Source organism: Trachurus trachurus (genome assembly GCF_905171665.1).
Source record: "Trachurus trachurus genome assembly, chromosome: 4".
Taxonomy (NCBI): domain Eukaryota; kingdom Metazoa; phylum Chordata; class Actinopteri; order Carangiformes; family Carangidae; genus Trachurus; species Trachurus trachurus.
The window spans coordinates 33,892,556-33,915,828 of record NC_139898.1 but is presented as its reverse complement, the minus strand read 5'-3'; the positions used below and the strand labels follow the sequence as shown (position 1 = coordinate 33,915,828).

General features: G+C 41.5%; 1 protein-coding gene across 1 annotated transcript in view; it reads left to right on the top strand.

The window, feature by feature from the left end:
* The window catches only part of mast2 (microtubule associated serine/threonine kinase 2), a gene marked incomplete at its 3' end in the record, with an annotated part of 193,126 nt that overhangs the window by 125,489 nt on the left and 44,364 nt on the right, over positions 1-23,273 (top strand). The window contains exon 5 of the mRNA XM_083970964.1: positions 13,565-13,656. Coding sequence (XP_083827090.1) covers positions 13,565-13,656 — 92 coding nt within the window. The remainder of the gene's footprint in view (positions 1-13,564; positions 13,657-23,273) is intronic.

Sequence of the window (23,273 nt, the reverse complement as noted above, 5' to 3'; positions counted from 1 at the left end):
CACCGTGAAAACAGCTGTAATAACGGGCTTTCAGATATGAGTCTCCAAACCAGAAACGTTTGTAAACAACACCGGAAAAAGTCGCCAGATTTGTCGTCGGTCGCTTTTGTCAAAAGTCACCAAGAGGGTTTGGAAAGTCGCCAGATTCAGCGAGAAAGTGGCAACACTGTAGCCGACAGCCGCACAGCGCTGCACGCTGTCCCCAGAGCAGCATTCAAGGAGAACGATTACTCAAACAAAACCAAGATCACACAGTTTATAAAAAACATTATGTTTTGATTTTAGTTTAAAACAGTTTTACATATCAGAGGACTACCATATTCACACACAGGGTACCTCAGAGTGTCGATTATCATAATCTGTAAAAAAAAAAAAGGTTTTGACGAGTTTACTCGTCAATGGTCGCGAAAGAGTTAAAGTGAATTCAGTTTGTTTTCATAGTTTCACATCTAAATGTTCCTTTGGTTCAACCTCAGCTGGTTTTCCTCCGTGGTGACGATGAGTCTGAAGCTCAGACTCAGATCTGTCTCCGTCTCTGAGGTTTTCGTCCGGTTTCAGATCATTTTTCTCGTGTGAATCACTTTGCTCTGTAAATTCAGCTCCATGAACACGAACACTATTCTGTAACTGTAACTGTAGTCGGTGACTGTTGGCTCATCTGGTTGTGTTTAATGTGTTCACTCGTATGGAGCTACATTTGTGTCTTTATTATTCAATCAGATGTGGTTTTGCAATCAAAAAGAAGATTTAAGAGCAAAACGGAAAGTTTGCAGTCAAAAAAAAGAAGATTTGAGATCAAAAGTATTAAAGCAGAAGTAAGTGATATTTTTGTGTTAATCTAAGTCTTAAATAGTTATATCTTCCGACAGCAATCACTTACATAGAGTGTTTGGTCTGAAACACGGGTCTGTCAGTCACTCTGCTCTGCTCTGAGCCCAGGAGAAAACTTTCCTTGTATCCTACAACCTTTATCCAATGAGGAGAGAGAACAGCATAAAGGGGCGGTCCTCTCTGTGTGTGCAGCCAAGGGATGCGCCTGAATGTGGTGACGTAGGGACGAGGGCGGGGACGGCTAACTCCATCTGCTGACAGGAAGTTAGAGCCAAAACCACTGGATCACTTACTTCTGCTTTAATGTGGATGAATCTACATTTCCCACTTGTTAATGGGTCAATTTAGATAAATATATCGTATTATCTTTGTAGTTATTTTGATATTTTTATTTAGTGGTCGACTCGCCCAGCATTTCCTACCACCGACTTTCATTCTTGATGAATGAAAACATTCTTGGCAAATGTTTTCGCTTTCGTACGTCTTGTGCTGGTCCAAGAATTTCACCATGCGTGCGGAGGCTCATGGGAAATGTAGTGAAAACACTTTGCTTTCCAAAACTCCTCATTGTCCCTTTAAAAGTATTGTATTGTGTATATAAAAAAAAATCCATATAAAGTTTGCCGTGCTTAAGTACAATCTGCAATTTCCACAGTTGTTTTAGAGGGAAATTCATGCAAAACCGCTGATGCGTGTTGCCTTCAGGGACAGTTTTTCATCAACAGTCTCTGTATTTCCCTCTAAAACAACTCTGTCTGGTAACGTTGTGTTATTATCTCATAGCGTGGTGAATGTGCAGCTCACAACTTGTCCACCAGAGCGTTGTGGAGTTGTTGGATTGTGTATTTGATGAGGGAAACCAAAGAAATCCCATAATGAGCCTCCGTAGCGTAGCTCTGAGCAGCTCACGGCTCTGCTCCGCCGTTCTAAAAATAACTTGCACCGACAATTAAAGGTAACAAACCTACTGCTATGACTATAGGGATTACTGTATGGCAATGGGCTAATTTGCCAAAATGTTGAACTATCCCTTTAAAGAACAGCTGGACAGAGAGAGAGAGATGAGCAGGTAAATCGATGGTGTGACTGAGATAAACATCTGTAAATCAATGAGCTGGAGTGAAGTGAAGCTGCTGAGAAGAAAAGAGCATCAGAGAGAGAGAGAGAGAGGGAGGGAGAGAAGGAGGGATTAGCTCTCACACACACACACACACACACACACACACACACACACACACACACACACACACACACACACACACACACACACACACACACACACACACACACACACACACACCGGCTGAGCTGGAGCTGGTGTGTGTGTGACAGGTGGAAGCCGGCGTCAGTGTGTCTCTCCGTGTGTCAGTGTGTGGATGGCGAGCGATGCAGCAGCAGCAGCGTGTGTCTGCCTTAGCCTCTTTAGCCTCGTAGCCTGGTTACCACGGTAGCCTCGTAGCCTCGTTACCACGGTAGCCTCGTAGCCTCGTTAGCCTGGTTGCCACGGTAGCCTCGTAGCCTGGTTGCCACGGTAGCCTCGTTGCCACGGTAGCCTTGTAGCCTGGTTGCCACGGTAGCCTCGTAGCCTGGTTGCCACGGCAGCATGTCTGACTCCTTCTGGACCGTTCTCTCCAATTTCTCGCTGCCTGAGAGGAGGAGCAGCGTGCTGCGGCGCTCCAAGAGGTAGCTCCCTACCGCCACTTCATCTTCATCCTCATCCTCATCTTCATCTTCATCTTCATCTTCATCCTCATCCTCATCTTCATCATCTTCATCTTCATCCTGTCTCTCCTCCGTCTGCACTCGTCTTTTCTCTTCTTGTTGTTTTTCTCTGCTTTATGTTTCCATCTGTTTTTTTTTTATTTTTCTGCCACTCCATCTTCTCCTCTTTCCTCCTCCTCTTCTTTCTCCTTTTCCTCCTCCTCCTCTTTCTCCTTTTTCCTCCCCCTCCTCTTCCTCCTCCCCTTTCTCCTTTTTCCTCCTCCTCCTCTTTCTCCTCTTTCCTCCACCTCCTCCTCCTCCTCCTCCTCCTCCTCCTCCTCCTCCTCCTCCCCTTTCTCCTCTTTCCTCCTCCTCCTCTTTCTCCCCTTTCCTCCTCCTCTTTCTCCTCTTTCCTCCTCCTCCTCCTCTTTCCTCCTCCTCTTTCTTCCTCCTCTTTCTCCTCTTTCTCTTTCTCCTCTTTCCTCCTCCTCCTCCTCTTTCTCCCCTTTCGTCCTCCTCTTTCCTCCTCCTCTTTCTCTTTCTCCTCTTTCATCCTCCTCCTCTTTCTCCTCTTTCCTCCTGTGTATGTGTGTGTGTGTGTCTGTGTGTGTTTGATAATGTGAGTTAATGTCACATGTAACACTGGCATGTATCCTAGAACTGTGTGTGTGTGTGTGTGTGTGTGTGTGTGTGTGTGTGTGTGTGTCTTCATTAGATTTCCTCTGTGTGCGTACGTTGGTGATGTGAGTCAAGTTTTCAAAACGTCATTAGATGTTTGAGCGTCGTCATCTCTGCTCCTCTTTCTTTCTTTCGTCTATCATTCCCTCAGTTGACCTCCTCTCCTCTTCCTCCCCCTTCTCTCTTTCTTTCTTTCTTTCTTTCTTTCTTTCTTTCTTTCTTTCTTTCTTTCTTTCTTTCTTTCTTTCTTTCTTTCTTTCTCTCTTTCTTTCTCTCTTTCCTCTATCATTCCCTCTCTTGACCTCCTCTCCTCTTCCTCCCCCTTCTCCTCCCTTCTTTCTTTCTTTCTTTCTTTCTTTCTTTCTTTCTTTCTTTCTTTCTTTCTTTCTTTCTTTCTTTCTTTCTTTCTTTCTTTCTTCTATCATTCCCTCTGTTTACCTCCTCTCCTCTTCCTCCCCATTCTCCTCTTTCTTTCTTTCTTTCTTTTTTCTTTCTTTCGTCTATCATTCCATCTGTTGACCTCCTCCTCTCCTCCTCATCCCTCTCTCTCTCTCTGTCAGATCCTAAGTGTCTCCTCCTGACACAGAGCTGTTACTTATCACTTTGAAGCAGCAATTTTCCTCCTCCTCCCTCTCTGTAATAACAGGGGGCAGCTCACACACACACACACACACACACACACACACACACACACACACACACACACACACACACACACACACACACACTCCTCACAGCCTGATGATGTAACCGTTTTGTGTTATTTTAAAGTCTCAGTTTAAAGTTTCTGTCAGATAGAAACTGTTGCACAAAAATACTTTGACAACAAAAGGAAGTGTTTCCAGGGGGACACGAGAAAGACTGGCCCCTCACTTTATAGTGAAAGAAAGACAGAAAGACGGAAGGAATGGAAGAAAGACAGAAGGAAAAAAAGAAAGATAGACAGAAGGAAGAAGGGAAGAAAGACAAAAAGAAAGACATACAGAAGGAAGGAAGGAGGGAAGAAAGAAAGACAGAAGGAACGGAAGAAAGACAAAAGAAAGACGGAAAGAAAGAAAGACAGAAGGAAGGAAAGAAAGGTAGACAGAGGGAAGAAGTAAAGAAAGAAAGACAGACAGTGTGTGAGGAAAGAAAGACAAAAGGAAGAAGGCAAAAGAAAGAAAGGAAGAAGGAAGAAGGAAAGAAAGACAGACAGTGTGTGAGGAAAGAAAGACAAAAGGAAGAAGGCAAAAGAAAGAAAGGAAGAAGGAAGAAGGAAAGAAAGACAGACAGTGTGTGAGGAAAGAAAGACAGAAGGAAGAAGGCAAAAGAAAGAAAGACAGAAGGAAGAAGGAAAGAAAGACAAGGAAGAAGGAAAGAATGAAACAAAGAAAGAAGGAATGGAAGAAAATACTGTAAGACTGGTCCCTCACTTTATTGTGTCCCCAGAAACAAGTCGTAGTCTTATTTTCTAGCAGCACGTCCTGTCTCTTCTCAGAGACTCTTAAGTCCTAAAACATTCACTTAAGTGTTTAAGGGTTAATCAGTTAATGACGTCATCGGCTCAGTGTTTCACCTTTACTCTAAACTCAGCCTCAAACGTGAGAATGAAGTAGAAAACTGAAGCTGTGTGTGTCTTTACTGAAGGGCGTTGATCACACACACACACACACACACACACACACACACACACACACACACACACACACACACACACACACACACACACACACACACACACACACACACACACACACACACACACCCACCCACACACACACACACACACACACACACACACACACACACACTGTGGCCGTCACATTGATTTCCTGTGGAGGCTGTAACCTGCAGACCGGCGTTATCGAGTGGACTGAGGGAAATGAGTTTAGCTCCAGATCTTATCCACACACACACATCTACCTGCTGTCTGCTCTGTGTGTGTGTGTGTGTGTGTGTGTGTGTGTGTGTGTGTGTGTGTGTGTGTGTGTGTGTGTGTGTGTGTGTGTCTGTGTGTGTTAGTCTCACACCGCTGTTTGCTCATCACCAGTTTCCTTTATCTCTGCTGTCAGCCCCGTCACCGTGCCGACCGTCCACGTCTCCGCCTGCGTCTTTATGAGTTTTAGAGAAACGGCGTTATTACATCCTGAGCTGCAGATAAACACACACACACACACATACAGTTGTGTGCTGCTGTGTGCAAACATCTGGATGACGGACAACATGTGGCAACACAATCGCACACACAATGAAGAATATAACGGGACAGAAGAAAGTGACACTAAAGATGACTGCATAATAAATATTATACTGAATAAATATTAAAAATAGATCAGAATCAGCTTCATTGTCTTTACGCCAGGTCCAGTTAAATCCTACATGGCTTCACTCTGGGATAGAAAAGCACAGATAACTTAACTCAGCTCAGCCCCCAAAATCCAATCCTGGAAATAATTTCGTAGTTAGAAGTTCTTTAAAAATCTGGTACCCAGGGCCGGCCGCTGGCATAAACCCTCTATGTGGTTGTTTAGGGCCACAGCCGTTAGGTGGGGGGCCACATGATCAGAAAGGTACCGGGGTTCATCAAGTCATTTAAACATCCTGAGGTCTGCACGTGCAGCTATGAGCTTTATATGTCATGTGAAGTCAATATTCAGCTTCTTTTATCTCACATTTAAGACATTTGGTGAAAATAGAACGGCAGAATGACAACATTTGTGCTCAAAAAGCAATCTTACAAAATGTCATTTTAGACTTGTTTTCTACACGTATCTATTACTGTATTCATATCCTATTTCAAGCACCAAAAAACTGTTCATTCTCATGACTGAAGGAGTGTTTTCACAAGGGATTTGACATTTTTCAAAAAGCAGACCTCAAATTTCCAGCATTTGTCCTAAATTATTTCTTTCTACAGTGTTCTAGGACAAACTGGCCTCAGTGTGCTTACAGCGGAGGTTCTAATATTTAGACATAAAACACTTGAGTATTGTTACATCTGCAAGTATCTTAAAAAGATCAATTTAAGAAAATATGTAAAAGTCGAGAAAATGTCCTCAAACCTCAGAGGGCATAAACACGTCTGTATTCAGTTTTAACCAGTGATTTGGTGTTTGCGCTTAGAGTGCAGGGCCACAAACAGAAATCTTGTTTAGGGGGCCACCAACATCCTAGGGCCGGCCCTGCTGGTACCAAATAAAGAAATAGTTTGAGCTGCCTGAGATCTCCACCTGCACCCCTCTCTACCGAAACCACACTTTCCCACCCTCACTGTCGGACAACGCGTTTCTGCTCTGGGTGAATAAGGGTATCACTACCACTGGGGACCTTTATCTCAATAAGACTTTTGCCACCTTTACTCAACTGAAAGAGAAATACACACTGTCAGATACGCATACGACTCTAAGAGACTTTTACTTCACGATTCGTTGACCTTTTTAATTTACTTAATCCGACTTCATCCCACCATTTAAAAGATGCTTGGGAAAAAGACTTAGCTCTGTCAATAAGTGACAATGACTGGGAAACTTACTGTGGTGACATTCGCAGCTGCTCAATAAATTGGAGACACCAATTTATTCAGTTTAAAGTTATCCACAGGCTACACTACTCTTGTGTTAAACTTCACTCTTTCTACCCTTCTATATCCCCAATCTGCTCAAAATGTAAATCAGCTGAGGGAACTGCAGAGAAATGTCTGACAGAGAAATGTCAGACTATTCCTTTAAATGTGAATTCAAATGGTCAATGTAGTCCTCAAAACTCCGCTCTAAATTAGCACATTTTCATATATTAATGCTATAGAATTGTGGGAAATGCATTTTCCCACTATACCATGGTTAGACCCTGGCATTTCATGTCTATTTTTCTGTGTTTTATTGCCACTGACAGTTAAAACTAAACCAAATAAAGGTATAGTCTGTGTTCTAGTGTCACTGCAAAACTATGATTTGAAAACCGTGGCGTTTAATACAGCGGTTAATTGTGAAAACAAGTAATCGTGACATCTCTAGTTCAAAACTGTAGACCCACACACACACACACACACACACAAGGTGATGATGTATCTTTACTTGAACTTCTCCTCATGACATCTTCTCCTCAAACACACAGAAACACGTTAAAAGCTGCTTCACCTGCAGCTCTCACTACCTGACAGGTGCTGCAGCAGCAACGTTCACGGTGACATGAGACACACACACACACACACACACACACACACACATACACACACATACACACATACACACACAGAGACACACACACACACACACTCACACTCAGTCGGCTCTGCAGGATGTTTCACAGCAGGGATGTGAAGCTGCATGTTCCATATTCATGCAGCTGCCTCTTTACATTAACCTACAGGAGCTGAGTCTCTTTGGTCTCAGCAGGAAACATCCCAGCGCTGCAGCTTCACCTCCTCCTCCTCCTCCTCCTCCTCCTCCTCCTCCTCCTCCTCCTCCTCTACCTTCTCCTCCTGAAGCTTCTTCATTTCTCTTCTCTCTTCTCCGTCGTCCTCTCTGAGTCGACCTTCTCTCTCTAGCGGCACCACAAACTCCAAATGTGTGTGTTTTATGCAGGTAGTTCTATACAGTTCTATATGGAAGCATGTTACTGCCTGTTGAAGGACATAATAACATCAATATAAGACTAAAGATGCCCAGAGAAGTTTGCTTTTGGTTGTAAAAGAGTCTCATATTTCATTTCATTTCATTTCAAACCTTTATTTATTCAGGGAAGCCAATTGAGAGCAAGTTCTCTTTTACAATGACGCCCTGATCACAAATATAGAACAACACACACAACAGCAACACCAATCAACACACACAACATTGACACCAATGAAGCATCAAGCATAAAAGCAAAAATAAAACACAATTATAAACAGTCCACAGTGTAATCATCGGGTGTCAGATTTAAAGATACCTTAAGCAGACACAAGGAAAAACAACTTATGGTTGAGGGTAAAGTGGATGAATCTACAATACCCACACTTGTTTTTGTGTCCATTTTCGATTCATCTATTGTTTTATCTTTGTAGTTTAAAAAAAAATATTATTATGAAGTGGTCGACTCTAGATCAGCCAGATGAGCATCTTTACAACAACACGCACTAGTAGAGCTCATGGGAAATGCAGTCTTCATTCCAGCAAAACATGAAAGTTCCTTGGAGGGGCTTTAAGAGTCAAAGTCGAAACATTTGTTTTCATAATTATGAGGTTATGGGATATGAGGTATCCACACTCCACAGTTATAAATGGACACACATGTTATTCCCATTGTTCTGCTGCCTCTTCTGTTATTGACAGGCCAGATCTACAGAGCTTTAAACACACAACATTTACTAAAGTATTTATATCATTTTCTTGTCTTTTTATCAGTTTTATTTAAATAAAGAAGAGTTCCAGCACACATAGCCAACTTGCAGAATTTATTGCGACGTTTCGGTACTAGACCTTTTTGTTTAATTTGGACTTAATTGTCATCCTCCAACGCACCTGCCAAGGAAATAAATGTACGAAGATTTTTGCTTTATCATTTTTATTTAGAACTAGTTGTTTTAGGCAAATGGGTAAATACACAACAGGAGTCATTCATTATTCATCTACGTCTCAAACCGTGATGACATCGTATCACTGACACCTTCCCTAATGGCTCTTTGTGTGTGTGTGTGTGTGTGTGTGTGTGTGTGTGTGTGTGTGTGTGTGTGTGTGTGTGTGTGTGTGTGTGTGTGTGTGTGTGTGTGTGTGTGTGTGTGTGTGTGTGTGTGTGTGTGTGTGTGTGTGTGTGTGTGTGTGTGCATTCAGACACAGCTCTTTACGAGTTCATACAGAGTACACAACTCCATCACAAACAGAGATTGAGAAAACTGTGTGTGTTTGTGTATGTGTGTGTGTGTGTGTGTGATGAAGAAATTCCCAAAGCGCTCTTCACTGAATATCCAACATGGCAGCTCATCCTTCATACAGATGCGTGTGTGTGTTTTGGTGTGTGTTGGTTTGTGTGTATAAGTGGGGAATACATGCTGTGTGTCAAAGTGCTGAGGCTGCACATCTGAACAGATGGCAGGACACACACACACACACACACACACACACACACACACACACACACACACACACACACACACACACACACAAATAGCCATACCTACATTACATGCAGTGTTTGATACAAACCTGTCGTATATCAAACACGCTTCATTGGCCACGAGGCGTCACGTTGTGCGTTTGGTTTCGGCCTCAGTTGCTTCACTGTCTCAGTAACACACACACACACACACTGCCAGAGCTCAGTGTGTGTGTGTGTGTGTGTGTGTGTGTGTGTGTGTGTGTGTGTGTGTGTGTGTGTGTGTGTGTGTGTGTGTGTGTGTGTGTGTGTGTGTGTGTGTGTGTGTGTGTGTGTGTGTGTGTGTGTCTACATCTTTACCAACATTGTGTGTTCAGATGTAATAAAGGTGAAGCTGCTTCATGTTCACGTTGTTCCTGATGATGATGAAATCCTGAGGAAAATATAAAGTAATAATAATATTAATAATAATAGTAACACGCGAATTCCAGATTTAATCTCTTATAAAAACATGTTTTATTCCCCTGCAGATGAGCGCTGCCATGGTGACGAAACCTGGGCTCTGAATATATGAAGTTTCTTTTTTTATTAGGAGACACTTTGACTGAGAGTCAAGGAGTTTTTTCTGTCTTTGTCTGTCGTTGAAGCTGTGAAACTGTCAGATATCAGCACCTATCAGCAGCTTTATATTTAGAGACACAACTGAACCAACCACAGACTCTGAGTATTGAGCTTTTATTGTATAAATTATATATATAAATTGAAGTTTTAGTACCAGAAACCTACAGTACTGACTGTGTTTGTCAGTCTGTTGCTCGACAGTCACATTTATAAGAATAAAACTGAACTGTTTCTTATTGGACAAAGTTTTGCAGTTGTAAAAATGGAAATACAGTAAATCCAAATATTGTTTTAGAGGGTTATTCATGCAAAACCGCTGATGCCTGTTGCCTTCAGGGACAGTTTTCCATCAACAGTCTCTGTAATCACCTCTAAAACAACTCTGTCTGGTAACTGGTGAATGTGCAGGTCACAACTTGTCCACCAGAGCGTTGTGGAGTTGTTGGATTGTGTATTTGATGAGTTTGATGAGGTGAAACCAAAGAAATCCCATAATGAGCCTCCGTAGCGTAGCTCTGAGCAGCTCACGGCTCTGCTCCGCCGTTCTAAAAATAGCTTGCACCGACAATTAAAGGTAACAAACATACTGCTATGACTATAGGGATTATGGTAATTGGCCAATTTGACAAAAATGTTGAACTATCCCTTTAAATGAAACAATCTGAAGCTGCCTTTCAGATTAAAAGCATGTTTAATGTAAACTAGGAGTAAAGAACTCACAGTTGTGTCTGTGAGTAATCTCTCATTAAGTTGGAGATGCTGTCGTCTCCATGGTGACAAATAACAGTAATTAGGGAGTCAGTGCTCATTATTTGGACGCGTGTGTCTCGTCTTCTTGACAAACCGTCCTCGTTAAAACCTCGACAGGACGAAACGTTCTGAGACTCGAGGACAAACTGAACTTATTAACTATTATATGAAGGTCAGAGGTCAAAAGAAGGAAAAACTTGTTGTGTTGTGTGGCCTTTTGTGGACACGATGTCTCAGCGAGACGCCTTCAGACCTGGAGAAGCAGCTTTTGATTTAGAATGTGAAATTATTTTAAGTACATATTTGTGGATTTTAGGCCTGGGACGATAACAAATTTAGCTGGACGATATATTGTCCCACAAATTATTGACGATAAACGATATTATTGACACATTTTTTGAGAACAAATTAATAACCACTAATATAATAATAGCTAATATTTCATAATAATGCAAGTAGACCCTTTTAAATGTGATAAACTTTTATTTCTCTGAGTATTGTTTTTAAACATTGTAATTGGAATGACAAGAACTTATATAGCTACTATCCTAAATAAATAAAATAAACAAAAAATAAAAAAAACAGTGCAGTGCAGCTCTTCTGTCATAACTTTACGTGAAGCTCCACTTTTCATTCAAACAAACTAATGTGACTTCCACACATGACATGTAAGATTTAATCAATGAGACTAGCATTTATCTCCTAAAAAGTATTAAACCAGCCGGCGGTAAACCTCTAAAAACCTGCTGATAAGTTTTCTTAGTCGTTTTCTCCCCCAATGACGGAGGTTGACCGGCCCGTGAGCTGCTGCAGACCATAATACATCCATGCTACAGACTGTGGGAAGCCCCGCTCCTCCTGCTCGCTGCTACCACATTAGCTCCAAAAACGTCGGAGAACATCTCCTAACAGGCGATATGTGGATAAACTGACACAGACTGGGATCTAAACTGTGACTTTCTGGCATGAAAAAATATTAAAACTGTAAAAAAGTGACGTGTTAACAGCCTGGCAGCAAGACGGTAAAATAATTAGCTGCTTAGCTTTACAGCTAGCGCTGCCGGTTGCTGCCAAATGCATTCTGGGAAACAAAGATCCTGGATGACTGAAAAGAGGGTTCACTCCTTTCATTCTGCAAAACAAACGGCCCAGGTGCTGAGACCGATGCACAGAGTGAAACCTCTTGTCATCCAGCCTGGTTGGAGGGAGAGACCAGGAAAACAAATACGTGCGCATGCACATGGCGATTTATCGAGGCCGGAAAAATGACCGAGTTCATTTTCATTTATCGTGCGATTAATTGATTTATTGATTATCGTCCCAGGCCTAGTGGATTTCCATTATTATTTTCCAGACGTAAAACAAGAAGAAATTCTGGCGTGTGCATCAGAAGTGAATTTATTTATTTAAAAGGATCCCCATTAGCAAGCTAGTCTTCCTGGGGTCCGAAGTACCTTACATCGAAAAGAGATGTAAAAAACATATCACATTTTCAATATAATCTCAGTCAAATAGACATCTTAATACATGGTGTTTGCAGTAATACAACAGCACATTGATTGCTTTTGATTGCATTTAAACAAGTTGGTAGTCGTCTTAAAGCAGAAGTGAGTGATATATTTGTGTTAATATAAGTCTTAAATAGTTGTATCTTCCGACAGCAATCACTTACATAGAGTGTTTGGTCTGAAACACGGGTCTGTCAGTCACTCTGCTCTGCTCTGAGCCGAAGAGAAAACATTTATCGTATCCTACAGTTTTTATCCAATGAGGAGAGAGAACGGCATGCAGGGCTGTGTGTGCAGCCAAGGGACGCCGTGAATGTGGTGACGTAGCGACGAGGACTGTTATGGTGCGTTCAAGGAAACTCGTTTTTTTCCGACCTGTGAAGTGGTACCAGTTCGATCTGGTACGAGTTCACCGGTCAGAAGTTACGAGTGGCCGTTATAGTGACTTTCACCGGTAAAACAGGTCGGAAAAACACGAGTGGGTTGCCTGGAACGCTACAAAGTCGTAAGTTGTGACTTGAAGCTGTAATTTACGATTTCAAAAGCCTGCCTGGAACGCAGCATTAGCGAAAACCACCGGATCACTCACTTCTGCTTTAAGGCAAGCCTTTTTTCTACTTTTAACCATGAGAGTTTACAATGCATACTTTCTGTGTTTGTTCTTATGGGGCAGTGTAAAACAAGTGAATGAGTGGATTATTTTTATATTTGTAGAAAATGAAAAATATTTTATGTAAAATCCCAAAAATAGAGAAGTGAATCTGTCTGTGTGTGTTTGATCCGACTCCAGAGACTCGAAGTGAAAACTCACGAATGAAGCTGGTACTCACACGGCGATGGAGCCAAACTTCACACTACAGATGTTTTCATGTTTTAATGGAAAATGAGCTGGAACTAGTTTCTGTGGCGGAGGGATACATACGACACATCTGTGGCTCAAGGTTGAACTGAAAATAGACCAAGCCGTGGTGTTGTGTCGGTCGCTGTCGGCTGTGAGTCGAGTTGCGTGACTGCAGCTGTGACTCTGACTGGTCGGATGTTGGTCTCTGTGTGTGTGTGTGTGTGTGTGTGTGTGTGTGTGTGTGTGTGTGTGTGTGTGTGTGTGTGTGTCACCACCGTCCTCTGGTGTGAAGGACAGTGTGTGTGTGTGAAGGAAAACACACACACACTCCTGCAGCCTGACACCTGCTGTGTGGAGGCCGAGCTGCTCAGAGTTTCCTGCTGCTGCTGGAAACACAACACATGAGAGTTTGGCGTCGATGTTGCTGCGTGAGGTGAAGGTGTGTGTGTGTGTGTGTGTGTGTGTGTGTGTGTGTGTGTGTGTAGCAGCTCAGTGAACGTGAAGGTGAAGGTGTGTGTGTCGGTGGGTAGTGAAGCTTCTCTCTGACTCCTCTGTTTGTTTCTGGTTTGTTTCTGCTCCTCAGCTGTCGGAGCAGCAACAGGAAGAGTCTGATCGTGACGTCCAGCACCTCGCCCACGCTGCCACGCCCACACTCCCCTCTGCACGGACACACAGGTAACACACACACACACACACACACACACACACACACACACACCTGACACCTGTCCTCCCTCCGTCCTGAAGCTCTGTGCTGCTCATGGTCAGAGTTTCATGACCGAACTCCTTCAGATTTGGCACAAACACAACTAATAAATGCAGAAAAAAGGATTCACAACACAACACAGTACAACAGCCCTCGTGGGGAGGATCACGTGATTGGCTGTAAAGGAGTCAGAAGATTGACTGCAGACGATCCGCTCTTAGAAATGATAGCTGCAGTTGTTCCCATGAGAGCAGAATTCATAATGTTCTAGAAAATTCCGTTTTTGAGATAAAATTCTGATATTTGCCAAACTTCATCAACCATGACTCCAAAATATTGTAAATTTTTTTCAGGAAGATTGAAAATGTATTTAGCAGGAATTGGATATGTGTTAACAGTAGTGTTTACAGTCAAACGTTTTAATGCACTGTAGGCTCAATTTTTGATAAATCAAAAGTCAGAGAAACAAGTTTTGTTGAGGACGGTCTGGAGATGCTCTGTAGCAAGTTTCGTGACAATTGAGTAAAAATTGTGGGAGGAGATACATTTTAAAAGTTTTACAGTTATTGAAAAAAACAGAGTGATGGACTTCATAATTTGTAATAAGTTTAAGTGGACAAAAGTTTCAGCAGTGTTGGGGCGACATTTTGGTGAAAGTTTCAAAACTGTAGCATCTACCGTTGGTTTGGTAGGAATTTTAAAAGTTTTTAAATTTAAACGCTTATTGTGCTCACGGTTCGGTGCAGATGGTGCATTAAAAGTTCATTTACAAGCTCATGGTGCATTTAAAAGCAGGTTTGTATTTCTTCCCTGATGGTCCTAGATGAGTTTGTTGACCTGGAACTAGTCTTAGCGGCGGAGGAACACGACCACGAGGAGGTGACTCTGGTTTTAAAGGCAGTGAACGCAGCTTGTAGAGACCTGGTTTCAGCGCCGTTAGCTCCCACAGGCAGCGAACGCAGCATCTGATAAATGTTAAAACATGATGTTTAAATCATGAGAATAAAAGCTGCTCCTCTGTCTGACTGGAAGCAGCAGCAGCAGCAGCAGCAGCAGCAGCAGCAGCAGCAGCGACACGGCGTCGTGTTGTTCACCATCTCACTCCGACAGAGATCAATTAACACCTGAGGCTTCACACGGAGAGAAGCAGCACGCATCGATGCACCGGGGGAGAGACACAACACAACAACAGACACACACATGGATCTAGTATCTATCTACAGTGAAACATACAAAGTGTATTGATGCAGACGTAGAAAACCACTGATCCTATAAACTCAGCTCAGCACGGATCGATCGATGCTGAAGCCTCATGATCAATATCATCAATATCTCAGTGCTGGTTGTTGAGAAGTTACCAGTGTGTGTGTCTACGGAAGTGTATTGCATTCACTTGAGTAATTTATTTTTTGGTTTGTTTTTCGGGGTAATTATTTTCTGACTTAACGAGATTTCAATGGTTCTCAAGTGGGGTCTGAGGGTCCTCAACTTTTTCTTGAAATTTGACCACTTTTTTTTTTTTTTTTTTTTTTTTTTTTTTAGAATTTGTGAACTTTAAAATAATCAGTTTTTTTCTTTCCTTTTTTTTTTTTTTTTAATTTTACCTCTTTTTTTCTAGAATTTTTTTTAACTGTATATTTTCTTATTTTAAATTTTTACCACTTTTTTAAAATAATTTTTGAACTTTAAAAAAATGATTTTTTTTTTTTGATATTTTGCCACTTTTTCCTAGAATTTAATTTTTTTTTTTTTTTTTTTTACCACTTTTAATTGGTTCAGGTTCCACCATCGCTTTATTTTCCAGACACAAACACAAGCATCGACAAACTTTTCCCAGGGCGAGCTACACACGTCATATCCTGGAGCGTAGATAACAAACATTCTTCAAAATAAAAGCACTACTCATAACACAATGAGTAAAGGCGCTTTCTTTTACATGGCTTAACATACAGTACATCCATGGATATGCTCCACAAAAAATACAGTCTTATTTTCACTGTGTTCCAAGTAAATTCAGATTTATATTGAAAGGAAACGACCTGTTAGACTGTCTGTTAGAATCAGAGCAGTCATATGTAGCACCTTTATTTTGAAATCAATCCTTACGTTACTTGCAGGTGGAGGAGATTCTCACGGGATTTTGAAATCTCGAAGCTAAGTCAGAAAAAATTACCCCGAAAAACAGAAAATAATTACTTGAAAAACAGACCAAAAAATAAATTACTCAAAAAACAACAGATTTTTTTATTTTTATTCAAGTGAATGCAATATACTTCATATAGTATATAGTGAGTTTCACATGATTTCACTTATTGATCGGCTCCGTGGAGACGTTCGTCTGTTCGTCTCTTTGTGTGTTCGTCTATTCGGAGCTCCGTGAACGTAGAGAATTTAGAGGATTTTATTTGACATTTTTCAGATTATTCAGAAAAACAAATCAACAGACACAAAAACAGAAACTCTCCTGAGAAAAAGTGAGTTGTGTTTAGTGTCAGATGAAAAGAAAACACACTGACAGAATCTCTGTCAGACCCACACACAGAGAGAGAGAGAGAGAGTCCCTGAACGCACCACCAGCTCCATCTCACCGCTCTGTCTGAATGAAAAGAGGTGAACAACAGTGATGTTGATTGACAGTGACGGACGGAGAGCGAGCGAGAGATGAAGTTTAGATCTGAAGGACGGAATAGAAAAGGTTCAGAACGGGAGGAGAGAGACGGAGGGAAGGAGAGATGGAGAGATGAAGAGAGGTGGAGAAGTGTCAACTCAGTAGCTTCATTTATAAATCTAGAAACACTTTCACAAATGTTTTTTAAAAAGCTTCTCATTTATCCCTCCTGTCGTCCTTCTGGGTCAAATTGACCCAATCTGTTCCCTTCCTCCATCCTTCCTTCTTTCCTTCCTTTCTCCCTTCCTTCTTTCCACAATAATTTTTCCATCCCTTCCTTCCTTCCTCCCATCTTTCCTTTCGCCCGTCCTTCTGCTTCCTTCCTTGACCTAATCTGTTCCTTCCCTCCATTTTTCTTTCCTTCCTTTTTCCCTTTCTTCCACCCTTCCTTCATTCCCTTCGTCCTTACTTCTTCTTCCTTCCTCTTTTGATCTAACTGGCCCAATCTGTCCCCTCCCTCCATCTTTCTTTCCTTCCTTTTCCCTTCCTTCTTTCCACAATCCTTTTTCCCTTCCTTCCTTCCTTCCTTCCTTCCTTCCTTCCTTCCTTCCTTCCTTCCTTCCTTCCTTCCTTCCTTCCTTCCTTCCTTCCTTCCTTCCTTCCTTCCTTCCTTCCTTCCTTCCTTCCTTCCTTTCTTCTTTCCCTTCGTCCTTCCTTCCTTCCTTCCTTCCTTCCTTCCTTCCTTCCTTCCTTCTTTCCCTTCCTTCCTTCCTTCCTTCCTTCCTTCCTTCCTTCCTTCCTTCCTTCCTTCCTTCCTTCCTTCCTTCCTTCCTTCCTTCCTTCCTTCCTCCCTTCCTTCCTTCTTTCCCTTCTTTGACCCAGGAGGACAACAGGAGGGTTAAACACTATTTGTGTTGTGTTGTTTAGGAATGAATATGAACATGTTTTCATTGCATTATTATTATTCAGGGTCTGAAATGACTTGATATTTTTTGTTATTTTGACCAGTTTAGTCATTTTCTGCCAATAAATAACAATATTTCATATTTTATTTTGGGATAAATGTCGTCAGTGGTTAATAGAATAAAACCAGAGAAACTCATGGAAGATCTGAACGTGTTTCTATATTATAATGATGATTATTATTCTCTGACATCTCATCATGTGAGGATCAATAATCAGTATTGACCAGACGTCTGTATCTGGGGTCACTGCTCCTCGTTGTCGTCGTCGGGCTGCTGTGGCTGCTGCGTTGCCACGGTAACACCATCACCAGTTCTTCAGCTTTGAGTCCTGAGTCTCTTTTATGTTTCATTAATTCTCTCTCTCTCTCTCTCTCTCTCTCCGGCTCTAATCATGAGTTCCATCACGGTTTCAATCACCAGCCACTTAGTGTTAATCACATGGAGATTTCTCTCAGTCTAATACCCTAGGGGGGGGGGGGGGTTTAAGGGGGTATAAGGGGGTTGATGAGGACCACTCTTCTCTAAAAAATGACTTTTTATTAAACGTTGAAGTTTTGCATAAATTCCTCGTTTCCTTTTTTTTCTTTTTCTTCCTGATGGCGTCGACTCGTTACCTCCACGTCCGTCTCTTCTCTTCTCTTCTGTCTCTTTCACTTCTCGTCAGTCGAGCCATTGCCCCCCCTCCTCCCCCTCCTCACCCCTCGCTGGCGGCCGCCTGTTATCCAGTAAAGGTCAGCTGATGATTGACAGCTCTTTGTGCTCTGACTCCTGATGAGTTCTGTCCAACACGTCGTCGCTTTTCTCTCCTGAATAAACACTTCACTGCAAAAACTCAAAATCTCACCAAGAATATTTGTCTTATTTCTAGTCAAAATGTCATTTCTAGTTAAAACAAATCTAATTCTACCTAAAATAAGACTCGTCACATAAAAAAGCAGCTTGTTTTTAGACACTTTTTACTTCTTTCAAGCAGATTTTCACTTGAAATAAGTAGAAAAATCTGATAGTGGAGCAAGTTTTTCTTTCTTATTACAAACACAAAAAACTTACTTTCACTGGCAGATTTTTCTACTTATTTCAAGTGAAAATTAGTTTGAAACAAGTGAAAATGATCTAAAAACAAGTTAAGTTTTAGTTGATGAGTCTAATTTTAAATGGAAAGGGATTCGTTTTGACTAGAAATGAGACATTTTGACAAGAAATAAGACAAATATTCTTGGAAAGATTTTGAGGACTACAGAGAAAAACTCACGTGCAGCTGCACAAACCAGTGTAGCAAATCATTTTTTTTAAACGATTCGAGAGATTTCCTGATAGTATCACACACGGCAGCAACAGAGCAGCATCTTGATGTAAATAAACAAGTTCATTTTTAGGCGGTGAGTGGAAAGAGATTTTACTTTTGACTAGAAATGAGACATTTTGACAAGAAATAAGACAAATATTCTTGGGAAGATTTTGAGTTTTCTCTTCCTCTTCTTCCTCTTCCTCTTCCTCTCTCTCTGTCTTTCCTCCTCCTCTCCAATTACAGCTGTATCTATCTATCTGTCTGTGTTTTGTTCTCCGTCCTCGCCGTCTTCGCCGTCGTCCCCCCTAGAGACACTCAGCCTGACGGAGCTGATGTTACATTTGCATGTTTCTCTTCTGGTGTGTGGGTTTTTTATTTCCAGCAGAAGTAGGTCAGTGAGTGAAGCAGCTCCTCCACCTGTCGCCATGACGCCTCATTTACATTTCACTCACTTTTCATTATTCAGCCTGAAAAAAAAACCCAGTGTTTTACTCTGCTGACAGGAAGTTCAGACGGCTTTGACGAATGATTTTACAGGTTTTTTTTGTTGCTTTTCTGATAGAAACAGAGAGTGAATTCAGTTCTTGACGCTCTGTGGTGCAGTGGATTCTGGGTAAATGAATTAAATAGATAAAGTGAAGTGAAACAGATAAGAATATCCGCCATGTTGTCATGGTTTTCACTCTCACTCTCTCTCAGTCGGCTGTGTTTCCTCATCACGGTGCTGGTTCCAGGAAAGAAAGTGAATGTGATTTCTGCATTGTGTTTTGGGTGATACTTACTTAGTTTCTGATCCTTCCAAGTTTAGTTCAGTGAGATAATCTCCACATATGAACTCCTTTTCTACTGTAAGGAAGCTTAATGTGATGTCCATAAGTAAAAAAAAACTGTCCCTGAAGGCAACGTGCATCAGCGGTTTTGCATGAATTTCCCTCTAAAACAACTCTGTGTGGTAACGTTGTGTTATTATCTCATAGTGTGGTGAATGTGCAGCTCACAACTTGTCCACCAGAGCGTTGTGGAGTTGTTGGATTGTATATTTGATGAGTTTGATGATGAGGGAAACCAAGAAATCCCATAATGAGCCTCCGTAGCGTAGCTCTGAGCAGCTCACGGCTCTGCTCCGCCGTTCTAAAAACAGCTTGCACCGACAATTAAAGGTAACGAACCTACTGCTATGACTATAGGGGTTATGGCAATGGGCCAATTTGCCAAAAATGTTGAACTATCCCTTTTAACTTTTCTATGAAGAACATAGTCATTATTTAAGGACACAGCATTGTTTGTGATATAAAATATTTATTTGTAATTTTAATAATCTTATTTATACCAGTGTGTGTGTGTGTGTGTGTGTGTGTGTGTGTGTGTGTGTGTGTGTGTGTCAGTCAGCTGTGTAGCTTTGCACTAGTGCTTCATCAGCAGAGACGATGCAAAATATACACTAACACACAGAGAGGTGGATTCATGAGTCTATGAAGGAGCCTTAAATCGACTCACAGTCCACACACACACACACACACACACACACCAGGTCTATCCCTGCAGAGCAGCAGAGCGGCGGTAACGGCCCCGGTGAGACCCGGTCACATTAACTGCAGCAGCTCCAGACGTTTCAGTCCAGTGCAGCGACACTAACAAGCCTGTTTGACTAATAACACACGTGTTCACTCGTCTGTGTGTGTGTGTGTGTGTGTGTGTGTGTGTGTGTGTGTGTGTGTGTGTTCATGTTCATGCATGTTCTGCTCTCGCGGCCACAGACTCTCACACACTCTGGTCTGACAGGGAGAGAAATTCCTCCTTTAATAACATTGAGAAGCTGCTGCATCGTCTCGGTCCAGACCTGCTGCTGAGGAAGATGCATAATTGATGAGGAAGCGTCCGACTTCTTAATCTCCTCCTGTTGCCGAGGCCGACGGCTTCTCTCCATCCATCTGTTCCCTGAGCTGAGCTCCGTGTGGAGACGCTGCAGCCTGGACTGTTTGTTTCCATTAGCTGCTGCTGCATATGTGTCGGTGTTGTGATGAAACACTCGGCTGTGACGGAGCTCGTTCAGTCGAGGCCACAGATCCACATCTTCCTGTTTGCTGCTCTTCACACTGAAACCTGCTTTGCTCGGTCCGACCTCGGGTGTATGTGTGTACACTGCAAAAACTCAAATATCTTACCAAGAATATTTATCCTATTTCTAGTCAAAATGTCCTTTTTTTTTAGCTCATTATCAACACCTAAACCAGCTTATTATTACATCCTGCGGCCGTCCACTAGTGGTGGTTCTCAAAGTGGGGTACAGGGACCACAGGGGTCCTTGAGAGGGTTCAAGCGAGTCCCCAACTTTTTCTCGAAGTTTTTACCACTTTCTTCTTGACATTTAAAAAAAAAAAAATTGAGAACTTGTATCACTTTTTTCTAAAATTTTTAAAAACTTTTTTTGATAAATTTCATCTTTTTTTTTTTTTAGATATTTGTTTTTACTTTTTTTTTTTTTGAGAAATTTTACAATTTTTTTCTAGGCATTTTTTCTCCCCCAGAAATCTCACTACAATTTTTCCAAACATTCACGCCATTGGCTCTAATTTGAACGTACATTTACTACGAAAGTAACGTTATTAAGTCTCAGAACAAATATTTGTGTATGTCCGTCCGTGGTCTAATTTGTGTTTCCCTCAGGGAAATTACAATATGTGACATTTTCTCCAAGAATTAAAGAAGAGGATAAGATGCAAACAAAGATAAATACTGTATGAAGAAATACAATGATACACATAAATATAAGAAAGAAACACTTTTTAAACATTTGATGCTTAAAATTCAAACCTGTATGTTATTGATTTGTTAACGATGTTTCTCTGATGTAAATAGAGTTGATAGAGTTAATCAAACTGCGGCACCACAGCAACATGAGATGATGATAATATGAGACATGAGACTCTCCTCGTTTCTCCTCGTCTCATTTTCTCTCTTAAAGGCTGAAACACATTTTATCGCAGCATCTTCTCCGTCGACGCTCTGAACGCACTCTCTCCTCTTTTATCTGAGCCGACTGTGATGAAGGAGACAGATGAACCAGCTCCTCCTCCTCCTCCTCCTCCTCCTCCTCCTCCTTAATGAGACACTCCATCAGCCTCTCAGTCTCTCTCTCTCCGTCCTCTTTCTCTTATTTTTGTCTCCAGCAACTTTAATTCATCCTCATCACAGGAGGAGAAGTCTCCTCGCTCCTCCATTAATCCTCCGTCCGTCCGCTCTCGGTCCTCGTCTCCATGGAAACGGAGCTTCACCCAAAAAAAAAGAAAAAAAAAAGATCATTTTTCTTGTTCCTTTTGAAAAAGTTTCCCGTAAACACGTCACCGTTTCCAGAAATCTCATTATTATTAATCTGTAATTTAGACGTTAAACCTCTGAGATGTGAACAGACACGACGTGAAGCTGCAGAAGCTTTTACCAACATTCAACTAAAAGCAAAGGCACGTTATCGTATGTGTGTGTGTGTGTTAGAAATCCAGACAATAATTTCACACAGAGACTGATGGAATATAAAAACATGGACGTCCTCCTCCTCCTCTGTTATTAACCTTCACCTGCTAAAAGCCACACGACTGTTGGTCCATGAACATTTTCTCTTTTCACACGCGGATGTTAACGCTCCACTTCTCTCTGTGTTTGTCTTATTGTGAAAATGACAGATGATCTGTGGAGGTTAATAAATGGACACAGTGGATGTTTATGTCCAGTATATAAGAGAGCGCAGTAAATCCTCCAATAACGGCGATCAGAGACAGGGACAGGCTTTTATTTAATTTAGAACAAAGATGAAACTCCTCTCCTCTGGTTCTGTTGTAAGAAAGAGTCGGATGCAGAGCAGCTTCATTTACTAGTTTAATTAGGTCCAAAACATTTACTAACTCAGGTCGGGTCGGACCACAGGCTTCTTTTGTTTTTGGCTGCGTTCAGGCTGAGAATTAAAGGGACAACGAGGAGTTTTGTAAAAGCGAAGTGTTTTCACACTACATTTATGAGCCTCCGCACCGTGAAATTCTTTGACCGGCGCAAGACAGACTCATGTTTTCATTCATCAAGAATTAAAGTCAGAGGTTGGAAGACGATCACATACCGTCGTAGTTCCCACCATAAACGGAGATTCGGTGGCGTTATTCTCATGACTCGCCACGAAACCGAAAGTAAAGAAACGCTGGTCGGCTCGCCCAGCATTTCCACCACCACTAATAATAACAAAATAACCATAGAGACAAAACCATAGATTTATCTAAAATGGACCATTAACAAGTGGTGACGGAGATTCATCCACATTAATATGAGACTTTTTTATTGTCGTAGAATTTTTCGTTCTGCCGATGGAGAAACTCCTCGTTGTCCCTTTAATGCTGCTGAGTCCGGCTGCATCAGGTCTGAGCTTCAACTGGTTTTAATGTTCAGAGCCGTTGAGAACTGTAGCAGGAATGAAGCAGCTTAGAACCATGGTTTAGAATCTTTTTTTTTTAACTTTTTTGGGAGTAATTTTTCCACATTTCTCTAGAAATGTTTCAACTTTTTTTTTTTTTTTCGAAATGTTACCACTTTCTTTCTAGAATTTAAAAAAAAAAATTTAGAGATTTTTTTTAACTTTTTTTTTTTTTGAGAAATGTTTTAACTTTTTTCTAGAATTGTTGTTGAGAAATTTTACCACATTTTTATAGAAACGTTTTTTTTTTTTGGGGGGGGGGGGGGGGG